This window comes from Trematomus bernacchii, unplaced genomic scaffold (assembly GCF_902827165.1).
Source record: "Trematomus bernacchii unplaced genomic scaffold, fTreBer1.1, whole genome shotgun sequence".
In the NCBI taxonomy this organism is placed as follows: Eukaryota; Metazoa; Chordata; class Actinopteri; order Perciformes; family Nototheniidae; genus Trematomus; species Trematomus bernacchii.
The window spans coordinates 1,764-12,500 of NW_022988023.1; the positions used below are offsets into that span (position 1 = coordinate 1,764).

The 10,737-nt window shown below is 40.7% G+C and overlaps 1 protein-coding gene across 1 annotated transcript in view; it reads right to left on the reverse strand.

Annotated features, from left to right (window-relative positions):
* Nucleotides 1–3,633: 3,633 nt before the first annotated feature.
* Nucleotides 3,634–10,737, reverse strand: part of LOC117472238 — a gene marked incomplete at its 3' end in the record, with an annotated part of 19,378 nt that continues 12,274 nt past the window's right edge. The window contains exon 3 of the mRNA XM_034117406.1: nt 3,634–3,695. Within this exon, the coding sequence (XP_033973297.1) occupies nt 3,634–3,695 (62 nt within the window). The remainder of the gene's footprint in view (nt 3,696–10,737) is intronic.

Genomic DNA, 10,737 nt, shown 5'->3' on the forward strand with positions numbered 1-10,737 from the left:
TCAAATATGTTCATTTTGTTGTAGTTGGTATAAGTGCAGTGAGTTCAAAAATATGCAGCATCTTGAAGTCAGATTTCCTGGAGCGACAGGGAATGTCTCAAAGATACGTCAATCAAGTGGCACCTGCCAACGGGTGGTGGATGATAGGCTTACATCTAAAAACTTTGCAACCAGTCGTGATCGACTGGTTGGTGCCCAATACGTGGATCGCGAAGGTCGTGTGGGTAGATCGCATGGCATTGAAAAAAAAAGAAAGTTAGCCTCTTATCCATCCTTACTATTTGTGCTAACGAGCCAGCTGTCCACGAATAACCGAGCTATCTGTGTGTGTGAGATAATGTGTTATTGATGACTCAGCAGTATTTTGTGACGTAACCATCATCTGATATCGGCCAGCGAAGCAGCTGGTTGATGATGATAACAGCTCACACACACACACACACACACACACACACACACACACACACACACACACACACACACACACACACATTGATTGATTGATTGATTGAAAAGTTTATTAACAGCTTGTATATTGGGTACAGTACAGTACAGCTCAAAACATACAATTGTTAAGGGGATGCAGACCAGAGAAAGACTTTCGTCTTGTTTACATCAGGGTCCCCCATTTCCAATTCATCATATCATTTAAGACATATAAGACATATTTGACATACAGATGGCTTATTTACAATTTACATACAGGTGGTTTTTTACATACAGATGGCTTATTTACAATTTTCATTTTAGATTTCGTTCTAATACATCCTAACCGGACATTTAAGACATACCAAGTCTACAGATATACAGTTAGTAACAGAGTCTAAAATGCGAGTATATACATAGATGGGGGGGGGAAGCTGTCCATTGTACGACAGGTTGAGATTTGTACCATTACCGGGGCCAGTTTTGCAATGCTTTCCCCCGAAGGTGCTCTTTAAGAGAGGTTTTGAAGGTAAGTATAGTTTTACTTTCCTTTACAGTTGTGGGAAGAGCGTTCCACCTTGATGTGGCATAATTGCGAAACGTGTATTCCCCTTTTTTTGTGCCAAATCTGGGTTTTACATGATTTGTGGAGCTCCCTCTGGTGTTATGATCATGGTATTCCTTGACCTTTGGGAAGAATTTTGACATGTACATGGGTACCATAGAGGTGTAGTGGATCTTGTAGACCAGGCCCATTGCAAGTAGCTGTACTCTGTCGTCTACTCTAAGCCATCCTAGGTTGTCAAAGTGGGCAGAGGTGAGGTGGGTTCTAGATGAAAGGTCAAGCAGTAGTCTGACCAGTTTATTTTGCGATGTTTGAAGTTTTATTTTTAGCGCCTTGGAGGTGCTATGGTACCATGACGTGCAAGCATAGTCATAGTACCCTTGAATGAGTGCTCCTGCCAGAGTTTTCAGGGTGTTTTTGTTTACCAGAGAGGAGATCCGGTATAGGAATCTAGTTCTTTGATTGACTTTTTTTATTACATTGGATGCCATTTTGTCACAGGAGAGGTTTGCCTCAAGAATAGATCCTAGGTATGTAATTTCCTTCTTACTTGTGACAATAATGTCACCCACTGCAACTGAGAAGTCGTCGGATTTGCTGAGATTATGTTTCGAACCGAAGAGAATGGACTCTGTTTTACCCAGGTGTAATGATAATTTATTATCGGCGAGCCAGGTGCAGATTCTGCCGAGCTCGGAGCTGAGGGTTTTTTCAACCTGCAATCTGCTCCTGTCAGAGACCAGCAGGGCTGAGTCGTCCCGCGAACAGGAACAAGTTGCAGTCACATGCTGATGACATGTCATTTGCATAAATTAGGAACAGTAACGGACCTAATATGCTTCCTTGTGGAACACCACAGCTCACTGGGAGGGGGGGGGACAGAGTACCGTTTACCTCCACCATCTGTTCTCTCCCCTCCAGGTAGGATTGCATCCAGCTCACCGATAGTTTATCAAAACCAATTGCTTTTAGCTTGTCAATCAGAATGGGGTGATTGACAGTGTCGAAAGCCTTTTGTAGGTCCAGCATCACCATGCCGCAGTATTTACCCTCGTCCACCTCTTGTTTGATGTGGTCGTTCAAATAAAGAAGGCATGTGTCAGTGGAGTGGGATGTTCTAAAGCCAGATTGAAATTCATAGATTAGTTTCTTTTCTGCGAGGTACTTTTCGACCTGTTCATATACTATTTTTTCCATGACTTTCGAGATGGAGGTAAGTATAGAAACAGGGCGGTAGTTGCCTGGGTCCAATTTGCTGCCCTTTTTGTGCAGGGGGGTTACTCTTGCAATTTTGAAGTCTTTGGGTACTTTTCCCTGTTTTATGGAGAGGTTAATTATGTGAGCTATGACTGGTGAGATGGCGGTTGCTGTGTCTCTGAGGAATTTGGAGGGGATATTGTCGTGGCCAGTGGCCTTGTTAGGTTTGAGGGCGCTCAGTTTAATGAGTACCTCTGCTGTTGTTACCCTTGCTAGACTGAAATCATCTTTGCGTACCCCTAGGTTTTTGTAGTAGGTCATGATGTGATCTACTCCAAAAAGCCCTGAGTGGGAGGGTAATTTATTTACAAGAGTTGTGGCTATGTTTGTGAAAAAAATGTTCAAGTACTTGGCCACATCCAGTTTGTCTGTGATGAGCCTGTTATCTGTCTTTATGTTTACGTTTGAAAATCTCGTTTTGAGTTTTTTACTGCAGCCAAGCTGGTTATTGAGTAATTTCCAAAGTTCACGGGGTTTATTTTTGTTTTCCTCAGTTTTGTCATTGATGAAATTGTTTTTGGCAGTTTTGATCATGGAGCTTACGTCATTTCTTAGTCTGTTTCTTTCAATTTTTAGTTCAGTCACGTGGGCCTGGAGTTCACTGCTCGTGCTTTTGGAAAGCATTGACTGACTTTTATGACTTTTACTTTTACACACACACACACACACACACACACACACACACACACACACACAGCTAGTAAATCATGATAATAATAATAAGGACTCTTAAATACACGCCTTCATCACATCCCGTCTGGACTACTGCAATGGAGTCCTGTCCGGGGTTCCCAGCTAAACCCTGGCCAGACTCCAATACGTCCAGAACTCTGCCGCCAGGCTTCTCACCCGCACTAAGCCATGGCAACACATCACCCCCACCCTCATCCACCTCCACTGGCTGCCGGTCAAGTCCCGGATTCACTACAAAACACTCCTCCTCACGTACAAGTCCCTCCATACCCTCGCCCCCCAGTACTTAACAGACCTCCTACATCCCTACACCCCCTCTCGGAGTCTGCGGTCCTCCGACACGGGCCTGCTCTCCATCCCCCGCTCTCGCCTTCGTACTGTGGGTGACAGGGCGTTCAGTGTGGCGGCCCCCACCCTCTGGAATGCACTTCCTCCTGAGATCTGGAACGCTGCCTCACTGGACATCTTCAAATCCTCACTGAAAACTCACCTGTTCACCGTGGCCTTCGGACCCTAGTCCTTTCCTGGTCCCCCGGCCTCCTTTATTTTATTTTTGTTTTGTTCGCTCCTCATTGTCTGTTTTGTTTTGTCTGTCCACCATGTACAGCAACCTTGGGTCCCGTGAAAGGTGCTTTATAAATTCCATTTATTATTATTATTATTATTAAATAAGTCTTTAATATTAAATGTACAGCGAGTCCAGACGGAAACACGAGTCCTTACGGAAACACGAGTCCAGACGGAAACACGAGTCCTTACTGTGGAGGAAACTTCTGTGTAGTAATGCATGGAGTCACCGACTCAGGAAGGAGACACGGTGAGAGTTGGAGCTTTGATATCAAACACTGATGGGTTTATTCAGAGTATTCGGCTGGAGGATTCACATCACAAATCAAAGAGTCAGAGGTTCTGACCACACGGTAGAGTTGCCACGTCAATTCTGAAGAACCTCTCTCTATGCTAGACCTTTGAACTGGTTCACAGAGAGAGATCAACATCTCTGAAGGAGTAGACTAAACAGCTGGGAACACTGAGCCACCTGCGTCCGACACTCATGGCCTCGAAGATTTCACATCTTAGAGTCCACAAACACCGATAAAGAAGTGCCTCAGCGTTCTCACAACAAGTACCCTTCGTGCCAGACAAGTTGACCGGTCTCACACTGGTGACAACAACACATATGGCACCAAGGCCTTTCCTTAGAGGAGATAACAGACGTCAGAGTAGATCATAAAACGTCACAGAGCAAAAGGTTAGATATCTAGAAGAATTATTCCTTAACAGTTCCTCTCTTTTTATCATTTTTGATAACCTTAAAACATTAGTCTAAGAATAATTCTGGTCAATACTTAAATCAATAGGCGTCTTCAGATTTGAGTGTGGTCTCACCTTACATTCAATTACATCACAAAGTAGAGTAAGATTGAAACATTCAATCACAATGATTGATACAGCCAATCATAATAGGAACAATTATCTCTCATCAGTGTTTGGAGCATCTTTTGTCAATAAGTACAATAATGAACACACATAAAAACACAGATACATAATAGCAAAATATTTGTTTTAAACTAATATCTTTTATCATTTAAACCATTAGTTAATGTCATTTATCAAACTATAAAATCAAAACCAGCTTGCAGATTAAAGATTTGCTTTAAGGCAATCACTAGTCAAAAGCATTTAAAACTTAGGATCATAAGAGATCCAGCTAAGGCATAACATTCACAGCTAAGGTATAACATTCACAGCTAAGGTATAACATTCACAGCTAACGCTAAGGTATAACATTCACAGCTAAGGTATAACATTCACAGCTAAGGTATAACATTCACAGTGGTGATTTGATCAATCTGTAATCTGCAAAATTGCAGTGTCCTCAATTTTAGGATTACTTTACGTTTACTTCATTACGCTTTAGCCAAGAGTAAGGCACTTAGTCTTAGAAAAATCAATACATTCATTTTAGTCAAGTACATTGTTCAAAATCTGAAAAGGAAAAGTTCGGCAAATATTCAAAGACTTTTGTAAAAACCTGGAAAGGAAAGATTAAACATTCTTAAAACTTGAATTCATACATTTGTAAATGCTACCACTGATCTGTACCAAATTAAGTCTATCAATTATTCTTATTAGTCATACTTACCTGAACATCTACTTATGGTACTTGGAAAGGGTTCTTCTGTGTTTATCTAATGTTGAAATATAGAATATCAATTTCTTTAAATGATACTTCTCTAATTTGAGGATCAAATATGCTACATAATTGTTATAAGAAATGAATCCAGTCCTTGAAACATCATGTTAGGTCTGTCTGTGCATGGGTAATACATTACAGAGTAGTGTTGTTAAGCCTGATTGCTGGATGATTAAGGATATTAACATTATCTGTGATAATATTAGAAATATTTTATTATTCAATACCTTATAATCTGAGAATATTTATTTATTAATTTTGTTTAGTGTGAAAATGTAATCTGATCTGACTAAATATATTAATCACCACTATTTAACACATGTCTGGTCATTGGAAATATAAAAACAATCATTAATTGTACATCTTTAAACATCTGGTCATTCAATTCAAAGTTCATCTTTGTACGAGAGCTGGAAGAACATGTCCGTCAGTCTTCCTGACTCGTTCTCCTCCTCCCTTTATGACACCGAGTGTCTGGTGTGCAAAGGCATCCTGATACTGTAGATTAGCACTGAGGTGCTGATTGGCTCAAACTCTTCTTCATCAGAGCGCCATAATTCAACCCCCCAATTGCTCTGCTTTTGTGTGGCTCATTCAGTGAGCACTGTAGCTGACCCCCCAGTGAGACGGAGGCTCATCTGCCTGTATTCCTTCTGCTATCTGCTTGAGTACAACTGCGTATTCCTGATGCATCCAGGTGTCCCCCCCGTGATGGGAGAGGTTAGGAAGACATCTCCTCCAAGAAACATGGAACCTTGTATTATAGAAACCTCTGAAGCCCTCGCTCGTCCTGCAGGGTGGTCTGCTAGAGCCCACCGAGCAGAAAGATGAAGACAAGAACCCCCTCTCATCAGAAAGATGAAGAGAAGCATCCCATCTTATCAGAAAGGTGAAGAGAAGAACCCCATCTTATCAGAAAGGTGAAGAGAAAAACCCCATCTTATCAGAAAGTTGAAGAGAAGCATCCCATCTTATCAGAAAGGTGAAGAGAAGAACCCCATCTCATCTGAAAGGTGAAGAGAAGCATCCTTATCAGAAAAGTGAAGAGAAGCATCCCATCTTATCAGAAAGGTGAAGAGAAGCATCCCATCTTATCTGAAAGGTGAAGAGAAGCATCCCCTCTTATCAGAAAGGTGAAGAGAAGCATCCCCTCTTATCTGAAAGGTGAAGAGAAGCATCCCATCTTATCTGAAAGGTGAAGAGAAGCATCCCATCTTATCAGAAAGGTGAAGAGAAGCATCCCATCTTATCAGAAAGGTGAAGAGAAGCATCCTTATCAGAAAGGTGAAGAGAAGCATCCCATCTTATCAGAAAGGTGAAGAGAAGCATCCCATCTTATCTGAAAGGTGAAGAGAAGAACCCCATCTTATCTGAAAGATGAAGAGAAGCATCCCATCTTATCAGAAAGGTGAAGAGAAGAACCCCATCTTATCTGAAAGGTGAAGAGAAGAACCCCATCTTATCAGAAAGGTGAAGAGAAGCATCCCATCTTATCAGAAAGGTGAAGAGAAGAACCCCATCTTATCTGAAAGGTGAAGAGAAGCATCCTTATCAGAAAAGTGAAGAGAAGCATCCCATCTTATCAGAAAGGTGAAGAGAAGCATCCTTATCAGAAAGGTGAAGAGAAGCATCCCCTCTTATCTGAAAGGTGAAGAGAAGCATCCCATCTTATCTGAAAGGTGAAGAGAAGCATCCCATCTTATCAGAAAGGTGAAGAGAAGCATCCCATCTTATCAGAAAGGTGAAGAGAAGCATCCTTATCAGAAAGGTGAAGAGAAGCATCCCATCTTATCAGAAAGGTGAAGAGAAGAACCCCATCTTATCTGAAAGGTGAAGAGATGAACCCCATCTTATCAGAAAGGTGAAGAGAAGCATCCCATCTTATCAGAAAGGTGAAGAGAAGCATCCCATCTTATCAGAAAGGTGAAGAGAAGCATCCTTATCAGAAAGGTGAAGAGAAGCATCCCCTCTTATCTGAAAGGTGAAGAGAAGCATCCCATCTTATCTGAAAGGTGAAGAGAAGAACCCCATCTTATCAGAAAGGTGAAGAGAAGCATCCCATCTTATCTGAAAGGTGAAGAGAAGAACCCCCTCTTATCTGAAAGGTGAAGAGAAGCATCCCATCTTATCTGAAAGGTGAAGAGAAGAACCCCATCTTATCAGAAAGGTGAAGAGAAGCATCCCCTCTTATCTGAAAGGTGAAGAGAAGCATCCCATCTTATCTGAAAGGTGAAGAGAAGCATCCCATCTTATCAGAAAGGTGAAGAGAAGCATCCCATCTTATCAGAAAGGTGAAGAGAAGCATCCTTATCAGAAAGGTGAAGAGAAGCATCCCCTCTTATCAGAAAGGTGAAGAGAAGCATCCCATCTTATCTGAAAGGTGAAGAGAAGCATCCCATCTCAGCAGAAAGGTGAAGAGAAGCATCCTTATCTGAAAGGTGAAGAGAAGCATCCCATCTTATCAGAAAGGTGAAGAGAAGCATCCCATCTTATCTGAAAGGTGAAGAGAAGCATCCCATCTTATCAGAAAGGTGAAGAGAAGCATCCCCTCTTATCTGAAAGGTGAAGAGAAGCATCCCCTCTTATCAGAAAGGTGAAGAGAAGCATCCCATCTTATCAGAAAGGTGAAGAGAAGCATCCCATCTTATCTGAAAGGTGAAGAGAAGCATCCCCTCTTATCAGAAAGGTGAAGAGAAGCATCCCATCTTATCTGAAAGGTGAAGAGAAGCATCCCCTCTTATCAGAAAGGTGAAGAGAAGCATCCTCCCATCTCGAACAACCTGGTGCTTCCTTGCACGTGGCTGGGGGTGCTCTCTGCACCCGGAGAGTGTGACCCTCTCTCTCTGACCCTTGGCCTTGAGAGCTGTCCTAGTTATTGGGTTAACACCTGATAGGGATGTTTTTCTGAGTGAAGACAACTCAAAGTAATGGATTAGCACATTATCATTTAATTACTAAAATAGGATAGGCCCCTCAGAATGATTTGGGAGCCTTCCTGACACATGCACATTATCATTTTGAAGGTTTGTGTTAGTCATTGAACATGCAAGAATCATATACTCATCAGTCCATAGCAGAGACATGTTATTGTAAGTTAAAGGTGAGCTTGTCCCTGTGGATATAACCCCTTCTCAATGATTCTAAATGTATATTAATTCACCATTTACCTTTTGATAACATATTAGTTTATCAGAAATATTTTGTCTCTTCCATAAAACATAGGTTTGAGAAATAAATTACCCAATATAATTGACTCTTCCCTCCCTTTTCTTACATATGGTACATATGAAATTATAACTTAGGAGTCTATTTAAGCATGGTATAGTTTATAATCTATTAATCAAGAAGACTCAGTATCACCTGTGTGCAGCTTACAAAAAACCAATTGTGATAAACATATATTATGCAGGAAATGGATACATTTGTTGAAAAACAAATATCTGATTTGGGAGGAAAAGTTTCATCCCTTTAACATCTGAGTTATTACTGAAGGCATAGCATGAATGATAGTGGGTGTCTGAGGGTGTCATTACTGAGAAATGTCAAACAAAATCAAAACCTTACATTTGAAAACAGGTTTGCATTCCTCCACTGAAGGTGACGTTATCATTGGAAACAATAAAAGCTAATTGTTTTGATGTAGAATCTATATATTGAATCGTTAGAGCAGAACAGAATGGTTGTATTGTAGCCTGAGTTTCGTGCAGCCTTTAGTTTTACCAGGTGGAAACATTGTCTATATAATGTGAATACATGTAGAACTAGACATTAAGAGACCCCTGACATTAGGCCTATTTGAAACAATAGTAGGGGCTTTTACCAGCTCGCCCACTTACAGGTATCATAGCAGTATGAATAGCCTTCAAAACAACCACTCTGCGGTAACGAGAGTCATGTATCTGAACCAAATGCCCTAAGTGAAGCCGTTAGTCTCATCTGACTGACCCAAGGGTTGGTGCTGGTGTGACAGGGAGGCTTCCAAGTGTTCATAGCAGATGTCATGCTTTCAGTTCATGGCTCAGTGGGGGGGAGCAGACCCATGTGAGACAGTATCAACGGCTGTAATGTTCAGTTTGAGGAGTGTCATTCTCTCTGGGAGCAGGAAATGGTGTCCATTCAGACCAGACCATGTAATGTCATGTAGAGCAGCCATAGCATCTCTGTGACTGCACTCAGCCGGACTGCAGCAGGGCAGAACTGGGTGACTTTTAGTGAAGCCGTCCAAGGCCATAGACAACATGGAACCACGTACTAACAAAAGGGACACAAGGTCATCAATGTCTCTCTTTACCTTTAGCCTAATTGTAAAACAAATTAGTGGAAGAAATGTGGAACACTAATCCATCATCATGTGACATTTAGAGTTCATTTAAATAATTACTTATGGGTTGAAGTCAAATTAACATTAACATTAGAACTAAAGTCAGTCAAAATTGGACTTGCACGGATCAGAATCTAATCAATACACCATTTTCCCAGCTCTGTAATGAAAAGGATATCAAGATGAGGTACATTACAGGAGTGATAAAACATCCAAACATGCACACTTATCTTATTCTAGTAGAGATTAGAGGACAGGTCTAATGTTGTGAACAAAATGATCAAGTCAAGTTATTTTATTTATTTTATCTTATGTACCACATTTAATTTAATTTAATAATTCATCTTAAATTACTAATAACTTTAAAGAAGGCAACAATTTACAATGTGGATAAGGTGACTACTTATCCAAAGTGTGTGTGTGTGTGTGTGTGTGTGTGTGTGTGTGTGTGTGTGTGTGTGTGTGTGTGTGTGTGTGTGTGTGTGTGTGTGTGTGTGTGTGTGTGTGTGTGGGTGTGTGTGTGTGTGTGTGTGTGTGTGCGTGTGTGTGTGTGTGTGTGTGTGTGTGTGTGTGTGTGTGTGTGTGTGGGTGTGTGTGTGTGTGTGTGTGTGTGTGTGTGTGTGGTGTGTGTGAACAGCTTGTCTGCCCAAGGTTAAAACATTTGGGACAGCAGTGAGAATGTTATGAGAAACCATTTGTTGCTTAGACTGAACTCGAAAGAAGCTAGACTGGAACATTTTAAATAAATCAAAACACTTGCACATTAATTAAATACATTTGACATTTAGCTTGAGCTGGGTTCAATACTTTCTTTATGGTATTTAAATTGGGCTCAAGTAGAACCTTTACATGGATTTGGCTTGCAACACAAAGTGATACCGATCTCTGTCTGTTATGATTTGAAAGTCTCATGATTTAAAGTGTAGGGCTGTGAAGGAGAGGCCCTTGGAAAACAACCTCTACTTCTTTGTTAACTGTAATTACTTATTGTAAAGAGATTGCAACATTATACTTTTTAAAGAACTGCTCAATTCATGTAACACATTTATTATGCACACTGTAATGAAAACGTCAACAAATATATTGATCCTGGCTTAACCAGCGACCTTTACTCTTTTGTTCATAAGCTCCGTTTCAGAAAACTTGTCAGTAGTTTAACAACTATTATAATTTTAGTAATGTCTATGGAGACCAATTGGTTGATACGAGAAATCATTTGAAGCAGTTTAATAAAGAATGTTAAATTATATTTAAACTGTAATTAAACTTCAACTTATA